The 18,298-nt window shown below is 38.3% G+C and overlaps 1 protein-coding gene across 1 annotated transcript in view; it reads left to right on the top strand.

The window, feature by feature from the left end:
- Positions 1-18,298, top strand: part of LOC113531742 (xylosyl- and glucuronyltransferase LARGE1) — a 56,434-nt gene that overhangs the window by 22,238 nt on the left and 15,898 nt on the right. The window contains exons 3-6 of the mRNA XM_026922628.3: positions 10,367-10,641; positions 13,381-13,463; positions 17,422-17,545; positions 18,005-18,176. Of these exons, the coding sequence (XP_026778429.2) occupies positions 10,367-10,641; positions 13,381-13,463; positions 17,422-17,545; positions 18,005-18,176 (654 nt within the window). The remainder of the gene's footprint in view (positions 1-10,366; positions 10,642-13,380; positions 13,464-17,421; positions 17,546-18,004; positions 18,177-18,298) is intronic.

Genomic DNA, 18,298 nt, shown 5'->3' with positions numbered 1-18,298 from the left:
TTTCAGATCTTGGTGTGCATTCACTTCAGCATACTCTAAAGAATTATAGGAAAAAAGGACTGTGAATTTAGCACAAACTCTTCAAATGATAAAAGTTAAAAAGTTGTTACAGTTCTTGACCACAAGATGGCAGGGTCACAAAACATCTTGGGTACAAGTTTAATGATGATACATAGATGCATTGCTGAGACACACCCTAAAATCCTGTTTTTTGCGTTTTCTGGCATGTTACAGGAGAACCATTTGAATATCAATATTCTTTGATTACCTTTGTTCAGACAGCTCTCAAGATGATTTGAGCCAAATTTGGTGAAGATTGGACCAAATTGGGAGGAGGAGTAGCAAAAATGGCAGTTAGATGAAAGCATTTTTTTAGCAGGTTATTGTTACTTTTGACCAGTAGGTGATGCTGGCACAAAATTTGTTACATAGCCTCAGATCATGGTCCTGAAGATGCCTACAACCATTTGTGTCAGTGCACAAAGTCTTTGCTGAGATACAGCCTGACATTCTGTTTGGAGGCGTCGCCATCAGATTCACTGGCCCATTACGGGCAAACTGTTTGGAGTAATCAGAACTCTTTTGATAACTTTTGTGAGGCTTACTCTGAAGATGATGTGTGCCAAATTTGGTGATGATTGGGCAAAATTCGTAGGTGGAGTAGTGAAAAAATATGTTTTTGTCAAAATCCAAGATGGTGGAAAATCTAATTAGGCAGAAATTGACGTCATAGAGTGCGTTGCTCTCGACCCAGGGAATCCAGGGATGCCTGTCTTTTAAACACATGGTTCAAAAGTTTTGACCATAAATGTACTTCCAAATTAGATCAAAATTTGACCCGATGGAGCACTAGAGTGTTGGCAGCAAATTTGGTCAGAATGTTCCTTAAACCCTCCCCAATCAATGTGCCAAATTTCACAACTTTTTACCACATGGTTCTATGGGCTGCAATAGACAGCCCAGCCAGAAGAAACAGAAGAAGAGGAAAAGGTAGAATAACAATAGGGTGCTTACGCACCTTCGGCGCTTAATAATAATAATCATCATCATCTTCATCATCATCACCATAAGCCATCATCATTGTCATGATTATTCATATAGCAGTTTGAGTTCAAGCTAGCATATTTGGGGTAAGAGAAACATCTTCCATCAGCTGAGCCGTGACTGATCCTCAAGATTAAGGGCCTCTCTTTCTTAGCTAAGCAAAGTGGTTAGAATGGGCTGTACTGTTTCAGGAGATAGGCAGGATATGCTGTAGCTAAACTATTTTGAACTTTAAACAAGCTTAAAAAGCAGGACTTTTTAGTTAAAGTGGAACTTTATAGACAGTCAGTGTAGATTGACTAGTGTAAAATGTTCTGTATGTTCCTTGTAATGACACCGATACAGCATTCCGTACTCATGTTGGTCATAATGCTTAGCTGCCAAACCCACATGCACCTTCTGTCTTTTGCAGTTGCATTTTGATCGTGAAGATTATGCTGTTGAAGTTCTATGTGTTCTCTTTCCTTATTCATAAATAAACCTAACAAACCTAAGGATGTGCTTAAAAAAAGTATCTAGGCAAAAATATAGTACGTTATACTGTATGTTATAATGAGGATTTAAACCAGAAGTAACTGTGATCGCAGAGGGATGGAGGTAACCATAAAAAACTTGATGAGTTGAATTAGATGTGTTAGAGAATGGGAAGCATCAAACTGTGCTGGATTCCAAATATATACGTACAGTAGTATTACAAGTCTGATGTAAATAACATGCTGCTGAAATTACTATAAAAAAGACTATTACTAAAAAAACTATGTATATATATATATAGAGAGAGAGAGAGAGAGAGAGAGAGAGAGTTTACCATGAGCTTACAAAGTCTTTGATAAATGTCTGATCACAAACTCAGCACGACTCATTATTACAGCTGGTTATTTACCTATAGGTTTTTTATTTAGTGCTTTGTTTATTTGGTTACTTTTAAAATCCATGCAATCTCTTGCATAAATATTTTTTTATATTCCACTTTCAAGCTCTTATCGTTGTGGCTGCATAGCAATTTGGCATTGAATGAATGTCTTAAAATGTTTTTTTTCAAATCAAAACCTTATTCTCAGTAGTGGTTGATGTTATACCTATTTAACTAATAATAGTAGTGTTTTTTCTGTTCTCACCTAGTTGCTATTTCCAGAAGTGAAAAAACATGCACTGATATGGGTGGAGCAAAATGTGTCAGTGTAGTGGTGTTTTAGAACCCTTTGGAATATTTTTTTTTATATACCATTTTTTAATATACCACAAGCTAGCATGTTTAGGGCTAGGAAAAACATTGTCCATCATCTCAGCAGCAACTGATCCTCAATATCAACAGTCTGGATGCTTATTTTGCTGATATAAAGAATAGAAAATGAGATCAGCATTTAAAGAAAAATGTTGTATTATATATTACCTCTAAAGTTACAAAATGTGATGTTTATCTAGTTTATCTTCTGCTCTAGCAAATGATAAGACAGCACATAGTCTTATCATTTGTTAGGACACAGGTCAGAATGCACCTATCTCTTTGTGTTTTGACACATAACTCAAATTATTTATGTCTTTACTGTCATCGGTCCCAGTTGCTTAGTCAGTTTACCCTCTGGCAGCATGACAAGAATGCAAAATCATTTCCCCTGCCCTTTTCCAAGACATTTTAATCTTGGCTCACAGCCCAAAAGTAATTGCTTTACCCTTCCATGGAGGAGAATTGACTCGATATTGAAATAATATTGAGATAACAGTGATGTAATGCTATGCCAAGGTCATATATCTTTTCCTCCTCTCTCCTCCCCAAAGCTCAGGGTAAATATGTCTGAATACAAATGAACACATATTGAAAGGACCTGAAATGGTATTATGATTTCCCTCATTTATACATCTAAAGATAAATAAAGAAATATAACCATCATTAAAAAAAGAAAAACTTTTTTGTAAGTCTGGTGTAATTGAAAATGACCTGATCATTTTAGCAATTGAAATTATGAACTACTTAATGTCTTCCAGCATTAGTATAGTTTAAATGTCTGCTGCAATAATATATAATAATAATATAAATAAATAAATAAATAAATAAAAAAAAAATCTCAAAATATAAACCAGACTTTTTCCACCTTGGATGATCACATTGGTCTGCTACAATTAATGAGACCATTGTACATGGATTAATAATAAATGACACCTTTCTTTACCTGATTGAGCTAAATGTCTATAATGAATATTGCAGTTTTGGAGTGAGCACATACGAGACTTCAGTTCTTCATTGCTTATTAATAAGACCCTATTTAACCCTTTGAGGTACCAGTTATTTATCTTTAGGGCTGAAGAAATGTAAATTAAGTGACAAATAATCTATTAATCGCAGTTAGGGTAAATTAATGTGGCTTATAGGACTGGTTGTAACAAATATCAGTGTTTTTTTTTTTTATTTAATTTAATTCAATTAAAATTTTTTTTTGTTTTATTCTCCTGATTTAGGCTAATCTAATGATTATTTCCTGTTAAAATACCAGTAACCAAATTAAATTACAAATTAGGAATTTCCTAAAGAATTTAATAAAAAAACAAGAACCTTGAAATTTAATTAAATGGGTCTTTCTCTTTTACAATTTTATCTCTACTAAATCACATAAACATTCATCATTAATGTTAATAAGAAAAAAATCAAACAGGCTAAACTTAACTGGCCTCATCAAACTATGAAATTGCTACACATATTTTACTTCTACATCGAAAAGTATCAATCCCCTTCCAGAAATGTAATACGAAGATATGACATTAACCATTTTGTATATTTCACTCACCAGTTATTTATCTGGTAACTGAAACACATCTGTCTGTGATGAGTGATTTCTTCTGTGGTGTATCGGTCACTCTTTAAGGCAGGGGTCTCAAACTCAAAGGAGGTCTCATAGGAGGGCCATTTTAACATTCAAGCACAACAAGAAAGCGCAAAATTTCTGGAAATTTACTTTAATTGCTGAGACGTTAGCTCACATTTCTTTTAAATTACATTACTAACATATTTTTGTTATACTTAACAAAAATGTAAATAACAGTGTCTGTGCATTATGTTATATAATTTTTAATTTTTAACAGTTACCTACTTTATTTTAACTTAAGTAACTTAAGTAACTAACAACCTTACACTGAACAAATGCGATCCCTGAATACATTTGCAAACATTTTCTATTTCTTGCCAGACACTTGGCAGTGCTTCTGCTCACACAACTGAGCCACGTTTGCACTGGTGGAGTTCACAGTTGTAACTGTGTACAGCTTCAAGATGAGCATCACTAAGCCTGGACCTGAACTTGCATTTATTGAAGTTCATAGTTGAAGAAAAGTTTCTCACACAGATATGTGCTTCCAAAAAGTCACATTAACCGACTGAACACTTTGGACAGCTCTGGGAAGCATGAAGGTAATTCTCTCAGAAACTGTGCAGTCTTGTCTGCATTTCCCTGTGCCTCTCTGAATTTAGTTGTTGCACTGCAAGTCAATAAGTTCCATTTGCAACAAATTTGGGACACTCTCCACATCAGCTGAGAAGGGGTCTGCAAACAGCTGGAAAGTGTCACCGTGTGCCTTGAAGTCAGCAAAACGCTGATCAAATTCCTGAAGTAGGTTTTCAACAGCAGAGGCATATTCATCACCACTGAATGCTATGCCCTCCTCCACAAGAGATCTGCATGTTGTGAAATGACTGAGGTTTTTTGCAGAAAGCTGAGTTTTCCACAATCTCAATTTTGTGTAGAAGGCTTTCACACTTTCATACACTGCTGTGATAAGCTGACCAGGGCCCTGGAGCTTCAGGTTAAGGATGTTCAGCTCCTGTGTAATGTCCACTAGGAATGCAAGGTCCATGACCCATTTAGGATCATCAGATTCAGGAACATCCATTCTGCCATCTTTCATGAATCTCTTCACCTCTGTTCTTAACTCAAAAAATCTCTTCAAGACATTTCCCCTGCTGAGCCAGCGCACCTCAGTAAAGTACATCACAATATGTTGCCTCAATTTCTTCTAAAAAGGCACGAGACTGGCAGTGCTGTAAACTCCTTGACCTGATGTAATTGATGCATTTTAGGACAACAGACATGACATGTTCATATTTCAAGCATTTGCTGCACAGTGCTTGTTGGTGTATAATGAACAACTGCTGGATCTGCATTTTCCTCTTCCAACTTTCTTTGTACCAGCGCTACCATTTTTTTAACCAGTCATAGACAGGGCGCCATCAGTGGTAATGCCTACTAGTCTGTTCCTCAGCAAACCAGCGCGTTCAATCGCGTCGCACAGCTGCTGAAATATATCTTTGGCTGTTGTATGGCCGTGCATTCTCTTCCGTCTCTTCCAAACTTCTTCTGTCACCTCAAACTGGTCATTAATACCCCTGATGAAAATAGCTAGCTGAGCATTGTCAGTTTTGTCTCTGCTTTCGTCAAGCGCCACAGAGTATGCAAGTTCCTTGTACTTTTCATATTTGTCTCCGTGTTTAGTCGAGTAATGACGCTTGAGATTGTATTCCTTTAGAACGACAACTTTTTCTTTGCATATCGGACAGGTAGCATTTCCATTAAACTCCACAGAAAAATACTGCAGTGTCCATCTTTCCTGAAACTGTCTTTGTTAATCATCCGCTTTCCTTTTCGGTTTGGAATAAGACACATTTTTGTTCATAGCCAAACAAAAAATAAACTGCTAAAGCACCGAAACCAGCTAACTTCTTATCAAGTCTGCCGGCAAGCTCAGGTTTTTTACGCTATTTTTTTTTTTTTATTGAACTGTGTTTTTGTTTCTAGTACATATTGAATGAGTACTTTACATTGCTGTGAAACAACTACAAATAATAATAATAATAATAATAATAATAATAGTAATAATTTTGTGGGCCGGATTGCGTTATATTTTTGACGTCAGTTGCGGGCCGGGGGGGGGTGGGGGGGTGGGGGGATGGGGGGGGGGGGGGGGTTTAAATGGCCCCTGCTTTAAGGGTTATGAATTTATGTTATATAGAATAGGACTCTGCCAACAAGTCTGGGGAGGTTACACAAATGGTTAATATTTGAATCTTACATGCAAAAGGATTGAATTTTGATCTTAGACAAGATTAATCGTGTACTTTAGTCCACAGATAAATTTTATACTGTTCCATGTGTTGTTATATTGGTGCTCTAGAGGATAGGCTAAAAAAAGTGGTGAAAAGTTGTTGTGTTCTCATGCCAGCAAGCATTATATATGTTTGTTCCCTGACTGTGTTCACCTAGTCATTATTTTACCACATTATTTTGTTTTACCTTTTTTTTTTTGTCTTTACAAAGTTTCATTGAGTTTATTCCATAAATGTCCAATCCTTATGTCTTTTATAAATCTGATTATTCACTCTGTAACCCCTACCACCATGAATGATTAGTGAATTTTCCTAAAAAAAATGTGACAATCAAGTTCATAGTATTGCTCTGAAATATATTTAGCCATTATGACATTGGCTGTTAACTTATAGAGTTTTTTATATCAATATGTATAAGTATTAGGGATGTAACCGAATATTAGTACATTATTCAGATTGAACAGATAAAGATATGAACAAGGTGGAGTACTCATTTTTTGTTGTTCTTTTAAGAAAGCTTGGTGTGTGCCTCTGGATCCTGCAGGACAAAACAAAACAAAAGTCACACAAGTCTGCGTGTGTCTCTGGGCGTGGCGCTCCACTTCACGCCTCCCTCTGCTTCATCAAGTGAACGCACCTGCTTCCTATCTCCTCATCAGATTGCAGTGTATATAAACCCCAGTTCCCCAGCCATTCATCGACAGATCATTCCAGCTACCAGTGCGGTATCTGTGATTAGGCCCTTTCTTGTGTTCATGTCCAGGTCGTTGTTTTCGCCCTGTGCTCAACATCCACGTTTCACCTTACCTCCCTGTCTGCCTGCACTCTGCTATGCCCAGCCTTGCTTTGCCTTCCCCAGACAAAGCTTCTGACTCTCATGCTCATCGGGGGCTCATCAGTAGAGAGGGGGCTGCTGGTGAGCTGAAACCCCACTTCTTCAGTTCGCCTACTCCATTTCAAAGTCCAAGCCACTCTGTGTCACAGCCAGCTCTCTGTACCTCTGCTCACGCGGCTCGACTCGGGTGCTGACAACAGCTTTTTGGATACAGAGCTTGCTTCCCAGTCCGGTGTCCCCATCGATTCTCCCATTGCTGTAAATGCCCTGGATAGAAGATTCTTGGCCCGCATAAACCACCGCACCATTCTGTTTCTCCTGGTCCTCTCAGGCAACCACCGTGAGCATGTCCAGCTGAACCTCATTTCTTCCTCGTGTACCCCGTTGGTGTTGGGGCACTCGTGGCTGAGGAAGAACAACTCCTACATAGATTGGTTGGCAGGGAAAATAGCTAACTGGAGTTCCTTTTGTCATTCCTCCTGCCTGCAATTGTCTCTTCCGCCCGCTGTGGTGGCAGTGGCTCCTGATCTTTCAGCTGTGCCCCCTGAATACCATGACCTAGGAGATGTTTTTAGCAAGGACCAGACCCTCTCCTTATCTCTCCTTGTTTTGACCCCTGAGGCAAATTCCACCTTTGCCAGACTCAAGAAGTTGTTCATCTCGGCCCCAGTGTTAATTCAACCTGATCCCCCTCGACAGTTCATAGTGAAGGTGGATGCCTTGGACTCAGGAGTGGGTGCAGTCCCAACATGCAGCCCCTGACAAAAAACTTCACCTGTGTGCTGCCTTCTCTCACCTTGTGTCCCATGTTGAACACAACTACGACATGGGGAATTGCGAGTTGCTGGTGGTCAAGTTGGTGCTGGAGGAGTGGAGGCACTGGCTTGAGGGGGCTGAACAACTTTTTATTGTATGGACCAACCACAAGAACCTAAAATGCATCACCAACACTAAATGGCTAATATCTCATCAGGCACGCTGGGCTTTGTTGTCTGGCCTGTTCAGTTTCACTATCATGTACCTCCCCGGGTCAAAGAACATCAAACCTGATGCCCTGTCCTGCCAATTCACCTCTGAGGATGCACCCCCAAGCCCTGATACCATCCTCCCTCCTTCCTGCATGGTGTGTGCAGTCACGTGGGAGATGGAGACCCTGGTCAAGGAGGCTCAATGCACCCAACCTGACCCAGGTAACGAGCCCTCTATTTGTTCCTGACACTGTGTGTTCTCAGGTCCTCCAGTGGAGTCACTCCTCCAATTTTGCCTGTCACCCCGGTTCCAGTCGCACTTTGGGTCTGCTGAGATGACACTTCTGGTGGCCGACCATGGACGCCGACACCCAGACCTTCATCTCAGCCTGCTCGGTGTGCGCCTGTGGTAAAGTCTTGCACTGCCCACCAGCTGGTCTGCTTCATCCCTTGCCTATTCCCAGCCATCCCTGGTCTCACATTGCCTTGAATTTCGTCACCAGACTTCTCCCCTCACAAGGTAACACGACCATTCTCACCGTCATAGGCCACTTTTCCAAGGGAGTGCATTTTGTGGCTCTCCCCAAGCTCCCTACAGCCCATGATACTGCAAATCTCATGGTCAGCTATGTTTTACAGCTGCATGGAATCTCCCTGGACATCATCTCAGACTGTGGACCCCTGTTCACAAGCCACGCTCCTCCCTCACACATTTCACACTCTCTCTTCAATAAAACCCATTTAACCTTCTGTCCTTGTGTCTGTGTTCTGCTTCTGGGTCCCAAACCCCCCACTGGTTATAACAGAAACCTATTTAGCTTACTTACTCAGTCACATTAGATAGCAGACACATTCTGGTATAGACCATGCCCACTTCCGTTTTAAATCCAAATGTGAAAACAGATTTTGAGCACTAAACAGATACAGATACAAATACAGATAATGGCATTGCATTACACCTCTACTAAGTATGTATGAGGACACACTTCACTGTGACTGGACATAATCCACAGACTCAATCCTTCAGCAGATTGATTAGAGCCTCTAAAAGTGATAAAGGACATAGTAGCAAGGATCATTTAGCCAGCGCATTGCTCCAAAGAAATTTACTGCTGCATCCATTTCACCTCTCACAACATGGCCGCAGTTAGAATTCTCCCTCTCTTGTGGTGATGTGAAATTAATTGTGCCCATCAAAAAACAAACCAACGGTAATCTGTTTTTAATTGAAAGTGGGTGTCCGAGGCCAAGTGGGTAAGAGCCTTTCAGAATGAATTGTCCACTCTGTTGACTGAAGGGACTATGAGTATTATTAGAGCTACTCTAAAACCCTTAACTGCCTTGAGTACAAGCTCAACCAAAGAAGAAGAAGAGAAAAGAATCAATCACATGTCACTTATTAGCACACATTCACCCAATGAGAGGACTTCTAGTTCATTTGCACTGCTATGCATTGTCTCTCATGTATCTGCCTTTTTCTTTAATGGTTCTGTCCTGCCCAGATGATCTCTTGTGTCAGATTTGTAAATTAATCTAATTTAGACTTTATATTGCAGCCAAAGCAGCCTCTCGATATCCTGTTATGCTGCTTATATACAGTATCTATTAAGACTTCCCACCAGGGAAGCCTGAGAAAGAGAGCTTTCTTTCAGGCATTCCTCAGGTTAAAGACTGGTAGATTAGGAGTTTATTGAAAATGTTCTTACAGTAATAAATGGCTTTAGCCACAGTATCCATATTATTTTTTTCTATTTTCTGTACTCTCTGTTCAATCCCTGAGGAATGCTACACACGGGGGTTAGTGCTGAGATGAGTAATGATGCCATACAGTAAAGCTATCTGTCTTCTGACCATGATCAATAAGAGCAATAACAGCTTACACCCCCATTTACTTTGCTGCTGTATGAATGCAATTGCTTGTGTGGGTGTGTTTTGGTGTGAAAGAGGAAGACAAGAACATGGGTCTTCTGGCCTTTATTTACCATTGCAGTATGAGTGAATTTTCTGGTTCATTGCTGTAGCATGAAGATTGTCCTTTGATTTTTGAATACTTTGTTGTCGTTTACATTGTACAGAATGTTCCGTTTAAGGATTCTTTAGTTTGTGCCTCTTGGGGAACCCTTAAATGTTCTATGTAGAAACATCAACAAGGCTTTCACTTACCACAACCAACTGTACCTACTCAGTCAGTTGTAACTACACATATCTTGTGATTTGCATTTAAAAGAAAAAGAGTAGAGTTGCGCAGTTCTCTTCTGGCTGGATGTGGATATATAAATAGGAGCCTGAAACTACAGAGATGCATGACATTTCTCTAAATCACAGGTTTTTTTAAAGTATCTTTGAAATTATATGATTCTAACAATTTGAAAAAGATGTTTAAAAAGACAAACTACAAATGTAATAGCTTTTTTTTCTTGCCCTCAGTGAAGCCGTTGCCTCTGTCTCCACTGGAGCCTCAGTCCTCTACGCTGGCCCTGGAACTACGGGTACGGGAGGTGGAAGAGGAAAACCGAGCACTCAGGAAGGAGCTGAGTCAGCCACCCAGGAGCCCCACCCATGGCAACCAGTATGGCAGTGGACGCCATGGCAACCAGTCCCACATTGGCAGAGAGGGTTCAAAGCATGCAGAGTCTCAGAGAGGCATCACACAAGGAAACAGCTCTGATTGTGTGTCTCAGCCTGTGGTGGACAAGTGTGAGGTAAGGTATGGTTAAGACCTTCAGGATTGAACTCTTAACCCACATGTTCTGTTCACATGTATGTAAGAGATGAAGAGAAGGTGATTGGGACCAAAATCACCTTTTTGCTTCATGTTTACAAACACCAGTATATTTATTCTTTTCTTCACTTTTTCATTTTTATTAATTTTTATGCATTTCTGTTCACAAATAAAAAGAAATGATCGTGTATGTATGTGTGTAGCTCTGTCATGTTTAAATTGGCTGACAATTCAACAAGGTCTCACAAAAATTAGCATATACAGTACTAAAGGACCATCCAGCATATAACACTTGTACAAATTCTACTTGTGATTCGTACTTATTGTACGATCCCACAGAGCATGCGTATGATATGAATCTGTTTTAATACATTGTGCTTCCACAAAACCTCTACTTATTTCTCCAGTGTAATTGATTTGTATAAATTTTGGTGTTTAGTATTTATTGGGTATATTGTAGTTTATGTATTTTTATGTTATATAAAGTGGTTCTATTCTATCATTCTAGTTTTGATTTTGCTCATGTTCCAATATTTTAACCTAAGGTAGCATCAGGCTTGTGTAGCATTCATGTTTACGACCCTACTGGGGCCACAGTGAATTTCTGTATTAACCTCCAGTCTCATAAAAAAAGTTCACATTTACCTTACGTGTAGCACCTTCTACATGATGAATATCAGAATCCTCTCTCAAGCACACGATGTATGTCCATGTAGACTACATTTAAACTTTCACCTCGTGGTTCCAAGCTCCACACTTCCTGCTTGATTTGCACAGCGCATTTTAATGTCCTTTTAAAAAGCTGTTAAATAAAGGAATAGCAGCCATGTAAACATTTATGTCCAAATACTTTTACCATCAGAATCTGTGTGTGCATTCTACACATGTGTGTATGGGTCACAATGTACACCACAAACCACAGTTCATGTTACATGTTGTATATTTATAAATAATTGTGAGGATGGATGGGCGATAGAATGGACATCGAACTAACATTTTGAGGCAGATGAAGGATATAAATTCAATAATATAAATAAAGTTCAGTATTTAATACTCACCAAACCAAACGGTAAAAAGGGGTAAAATCTTTGATGAACCTTTATTGTTTGTATTATTCTCAAACAATGCCCTCTAATATTGCTAAGATTAGAATATAAGTAAAGGCATTATACTGTATATCTGTTTTACTGAACATCCTTGTTTATGAACATTGGACAAATATGAAATGGTGAGCAGCATATCTGTGGTCACAAATTATTCTTCTTGCTGACCAACCTCACTAATACTCCTGTGATTGAAAATATAGTAGGTCTATAATACCGTGAATGAATTGAAAGGAATCCACACAGCCATGCTCCAAAAGCAGTGGAAAACTTCTTAAATGTATTTTACAAGGAAGCAATGGAGGACCACCATACTCAATACTATTGATAATAACAGACTTTTTAACATTATGCATTTTATGTTATAATATATTTATAATTTGTTATTACAAATTTATATTGCAGGGTTTGATTTTGTATGTTGTAACTGTTTCATAGTTTTGTAACATGGGACATTTTTGCATGTGTGTAAACACACACTGGCATGGGTTCCAAAAGTTTTGCAAAACCTTACGTTCCATTTTAGATCAAATCTATCAGGGTTTCGTCTGAACACGTGCTTCCGTAGAAGAGACTGTCCAATACTTTTGATGTGGTCTCAGACTTTTGGACCCCAATGTATGAAAAAAATAGTGTGTTTGTACAAGTTATACAAATTCTGGGAATTAATTTTAAAAGTAACGTATATACAAATTATAGCTGACCAGACTGTGCAATCTAACAATTAATTAATTACTTCCAATAATATTTATCAGCTCACATATTATATTATTATTTAGTATTGATACACTCATAGTCCTGACATGTAATAATTGGTAAATATAGTTGTAAAATCTTAAGTACATAATAACTACCATGAAAAAATAGCAGGGATGTAGCTGGGCTTATTTGCACATTATATTACCAATATCCATTTGCTTTCAGGTAAGGAATACTTATGTAATGTTATAGACACATTTGTTACTTGTTACCTCATCTTTTTAGTCAGATTGAATTTTGAACTGCTGTATACCTGGTACTTACAGTTCAACTTGCCAAATGATGAAATAAAGCTTTAATTGCATTTACTAAATTGTTCCCTGTTAAATTCAGAATTATGTTTGCATTGTGGCACCAGGTACTGCTGTACAAATCTGGTAGTTTTAACAGAAGTTATTATGTATTTTAAAATCTAAGTAGTTGAAATTACTTGTAGTTACAACATACCTATTAAGTACTAGTGTCTTACAGTACTGTATCTGAAATAATGCCAAAGTAGGATTTGGCGTAACACATTTCATCATCGCTGTAATTATCCATCAGCAATGTAATAAAATTCCATGACATTTTAACTATAGACTAATACGAGTAATGAGTATAATGTATGCACTGAGCATTTAAGATGAGTTCAAGAGGAGGATTTAAACCAAAAAATCTCATTGAGATTTAGATAAAGAGTCATCAGTGTTCCCTTAGCAGCGCTTTGCAGAAACAAATTGGTGCTTAGTGTTGTGAGATCTCTTATAATGCAGTGCTGCTTTAGAGAAACTATTGTACCTACGTTTACTTATGCAACCATGAAACCATGTTCCTCTCCTTTTCATTTTTGTAATCCCTCTTGTTCTTGCTCTCTCCAGACAATTCATATGGCCATAGTGTGTGCCGGGTATAATGCCAGTAGAGACGTGGTGACACTGGTGAAGTCTGTCCTGTTCCATAGGTAAGGATTTCATCATGCTTTGGTACATACTTCACCTTCCAAGACTTATATAGAAGTATCCTTCGGGTTATTTTTAACTCCTGTAGCCAATACCGAAGGTGGTGTCATGCTATAAGCTGTGGACAACTCCAATGTCTCAGCTTGTTCTGTCAGGTCAGCAAGTTCTCATTTCCAACATACACACTCACCCACCCACACACACACACACACACACACACGCACATACATGCAGACAGTCTCTATCTCCTGCTCTTTCTCTCATTCTATGTCTCTCTCTGTGCCGGCCTTGTTGTTGTCCTTTGCTTACCAATCTGAATATGCTTCTCTCACGACGGCAGACTGTTGCCTGGCAACGTAACCTCCATGAACTTCAGCTCTCATCCAATTTCTCCTCCTCTTCTCCCAAACAAAGTCCCACAGTGTAAAAAGAGAGAAACATAGAGAAAGAAAAATATATAGAAGGAGACATAGATGGCGCATTGTTGTAAGAACAAAACAGACAACTGTAGAGTGGTTTGTAATTAAACTGTGTAGGGTTTGAAAGTAAAAATGCTCTTTCTGTGGAATTTGCAGGATGTTGGCCATTATTATTTGAAACAATGTTGTGATTATGTGTTAAGGTTGCTTAATGTGCCATAGCAGATGCCATGCTTACAAGCTTCCATTGCCTTCCATGATCTCGAGGAGCTTTCAACTTTTCTTTTTTATAAGCTAGCAGTTATGGAATCACCTTTTCCAGTACATTCAGTACATTCTGTTGTTCATGTTTTCTGAATTTAATTTTGCTTACTGGTGGCTTTAAATGTATGAAATTGTGGTGTAAAAGGCTGTCCCTCTGTATGTTGTCTGTCTATCTTGCAGCCCCTTCTTATAGTCCTCTGTGCAACTTCTTATTTCTGCCCACTCTGTCACTCTTCCATTCACAGACAATTAAACATAATTGTTATGTTTACACTGTCTATAGAGGGAAAGAGCTAATGCTAATATAAAACTGTCAACCAGAATCACTCATGTGGATTACCAATTAGAATGTAATGTATATAATGATGTAACTACTAATGTTTCTGCAGTGTTTAAACTCATTCATCTTTAGTAACCACTTTATCCTGGTCAGGTTTGCACTAAATTGAGAGCCTGTTGCAGGAAGACTGGGTGCAAAGCAGACATACAGACTTGATGAGACACCAGTCAATGGCAGCCCACCATGCACACATACCCTTTCACACACTCATTCATACCCAGGGGCAATTTAGAGTAGCTAGTCCACGTACTGGCATGGTTTTAGGACATGAGAGGAAACCGGAGAACCTGGTGGAAACCCGTGGATAACATGCAAAACTCCATACAGACAGAAACACAAGCTCAGAAGCAACCTGGGGACCCTACAGCTGTGAAGACAGTTGCCAGTAAAATACTGTAAATATACAATAATAAACAGTACAGCAAACAGTTATTTGCCATAACGTTACTATAACTGCTGCACATTAGCAACTACTGGCAACTACCACAAATGGTAAAATATACAGTACCTTTTACTTTAATTTGCTAATTTACTGTGAAATGTACAGTTATATTTTCTCAAAAACTAATGTATTTTTAAATTCAATTAAATATTGATATTGATAACCACAAAATTATGTACATAGTATTTTGAATGACAAGCCTTTCACTTTCAGAACTGAGACTTAATCGCATTTTATCTAATACATCATAATGACCATTTCACCATAAGCATTAATGATACTTGGAACTTATAGCTGAAACAAGGACTTTTCCCTTAAAATAGATGTTAAAACAGAAAGTGGTCCTAATATGTGCCATTAGCTCAGAAGTTCTTTAATATTCAGACTGCATAATATTCCTGTTTATCTAACTAGCTAGCTAACAGCAATTGTGAATTAGTATTTACACATAGTTCCCCAATTAACTTACTGACAGAGCACTTACATAAGAGTCGTGAGAGTTCAACTGTTTCTGACAGAAATGAAATGTTAAGCAGTTCAATATCACAGGATGCATTACGTATTGTAGTAATTCACTGTTAACACTCTCAATGCTACATACAGTATCTCCCATAATGAACTATATATAATTGTAAAATGCTGTGAAGAAATAAAACATTACTATTAAATTATAGTCATTTTTATAGGATATGTTTCATGCTTTAATATAGAACAAGTAGCTTTAATCCCAGTACGATAATACTGTAGGCACTCTAATACCGACAAAATATGTCTAAAACATATGGTGTATTAATTTGTGTTCAGTGATGAAGAATTTGCAGATAACTTGACGTAAATATCCAGCTTCTTCCAGGCTCTTCTACTTATGACTAGTGTGTGACACGACATTAATGAGATTAGCCTCCAGTGTTTTCTCCATCAGAAAGTAAAGCACTGAAGGCATATAGCGTAATAGCGTTTTACTCTGTCTAAGGTTTTTTTGACTAGTGCCCAAAAGCATTGGCATTTAATTTTCCTGTGCTGGGTCCTAAAATTCTGCTGTATTTATGTGGTTTCTTACTAAGAGTAAAGTACTAAAGTAATTTTGGAAAAAGCTTTAGGTAGTTTCCTAGTTTACAGCACATTAAGCTGTTATGTGTAATTATGTGTAACACCAGTTCAGGATCTTACCTGCCAGTAGAGCTCATGCTCTCCTGAGTTTTAATGTTACCTCTGACCAAATTGTAAGTCCATTGTTTTCAGTATTATTGTGAAATCTTGCCAGTTCTTTAATTGCATATGTTCTGAGCCTTGTTTATCCCTGTTAGACATAAATATGTCTAGACTCTTTACCTATTCATTTGACTACTCTTTAGATTATCCACTGGATCTGTCCTTTGATGCCTGATTGTGTTTGACTCATGCCTGCTCTGCCATTTTGTAGTCTGTGCATTGATACTGTTAGTAAAGCCTTCCTGCATCCAAAACCTTCTCCTGAGTCCAGTGTGTTTGATTCCTGTTGAGCCCTAGCTGAAGTGCTTTTTAACTGGTTAGCATGCACTGTGGTGAAAACCCTGTCCTGGTGGAGTTAATGACTTTCTCTCTCTTACTGCATCAGTGAGACAGCATGAGTCCTGTCCGTTAGCCTGGAGCTGCGATATCATGACAGTCACATAACACTTCAATCCAAATCATGACCTTCCACTGGCCTCCATGTCTTCACAGAGTCATGACAGTCTAATTATGTGTCTGTCTCCCAACATAGCTTTATTTGATAGGACAGCTGATGGAGATGTGCAGTCTGTTTGTTTAAAATATTGCACTGGAAGATTGTAGATGACAGACATCTGCAATGTCTTTTTCCAGTTTGGAAAGGCATCAAGGTTCCCATTCAATTGTTTTGCCCTGAGCAGCAAAAAAATTCTAGTGTAATCAAACACCGAACTAATTTTGTGTTATTTATGGTCCATATAGCCAAAGTGCAAACAAACTAATTCTGCCCCCTTACTGGAGGTCTTTCATTTCACATAAACAAACATCCCTCAGGTTAAAATGCACTGCATCCGACTGGCATTCTTTCAGCATTGGTTTTTAAAAACACAGTTAATAACATGGTTGCTCATAACACTGAAAGTTTCCATTTGCAGTGAAATAAAAATGTAAAGAGAAACACACACATGCCTCACTATCTTCAAATGCACACCATGTCAAACACATAAGTTGTGTGTTTACTAACTGTCCATCATAGTGCATAAATCATCATGACCATTGCACAAATAGAAACATTTGATTGGATGCAAATTGGAGGAGTACATCAACATTTTTTTACAGGTTTCCCAGAAATGATAAATTACTTGTCATGATGCCAAGAGACTAATACATGGCCCTAAAACATCATTTTTGATTTTAGAGGCATTTTATAAGTGAATTAAAGCAGATACTAGCACACACTCTTGCTCTATTTCAGAGTGTGATTAACTTGTGTGCGTGTGTGTGTGTGTATGTGTGTGTGACAGACGGAACCCACTCCACTTCCACTTCATTACAGACTCCATCGCCCAGCAAATCCTGGCCTCCCTCTTCCATACCTGGATGGTGCCGGCTGTCCAAGTGGACTTTTATGATGCTGACGAATTGAAGGTGAGTCTGTCCATTGGCACTTGATACTTGTTAAATATTAAAGGAATATACTTTATTAACAGTTGATACAATGGTGGTGTGGCAGGTAGTGGTGATGCTGCCACACAGATCCAAGGTTCAATCCTCCAGATACCTTCTGTGTGGAGTTTTGCATGTTCTTGTCAAATCTGTATCTTTTCTCCGGGTACTCCAGTTTCCACCAACCTCCCAAAAACATTCTTAGATGGATTACCTACAGGGATGTATATGTGTGAGTTGCCCTTCACCTTGCACCTTGAGTTTCCAGGATGAGCTTGAGACACCCCCCTCCATTAATTAGAAAAATTAATTAAATAACTTAATGCTTTATCAATTCTAATAACACGTGAAAACTTGGTATTCCAGCCTTTATTTGACAAAGTGTTTTTAATTGTTAAATATGTATAAAGGATAAACATTTTCTCTCTTTATCTGTGTTAGTCTGAGGTGTCGTGGATTCCCAACAAACATTACTCTGGTATCTACGGCCTGATGAAGCTGGTTCTGACCAAGACTCTGCCATCAAACCTACAGAAAGTCATCGTTCTAGATACTGACATCACCTTTGCCACAGATATTGCTGAGCTGTGGGCTGTCTTTCACAAATTCAAAGGTTGTTTTTTCCACTTTTATCTATACATCTAGATTTTTTTAAAGTGTTCTACAGTCATTAGCTACATCATTAGACCTATTAGACCTAAAAAAAAAAAAAAAAAACTTTCCCAGAGGATGATG

Source organism: Pangasianodon hypophthalmus, chromosome 18 (genome assembly GCF_027358585.1).
Source record: "Pangasianodon hypophthalmus isolate fPanHyp1 chromosome 18, fPanHyp1.pri, whole genome shotgun sequence".
NCBI classification, from domain to species: Eukaryota; Metazoa; Chordata; class Actinopteri; order Siluriformes; family Pangasiidae; genus Pangasianodon; species Pangasianodon hypophthalmus.
This window is presented reverse-complemented; position numbering and strand designations above follow the sequence as displayed.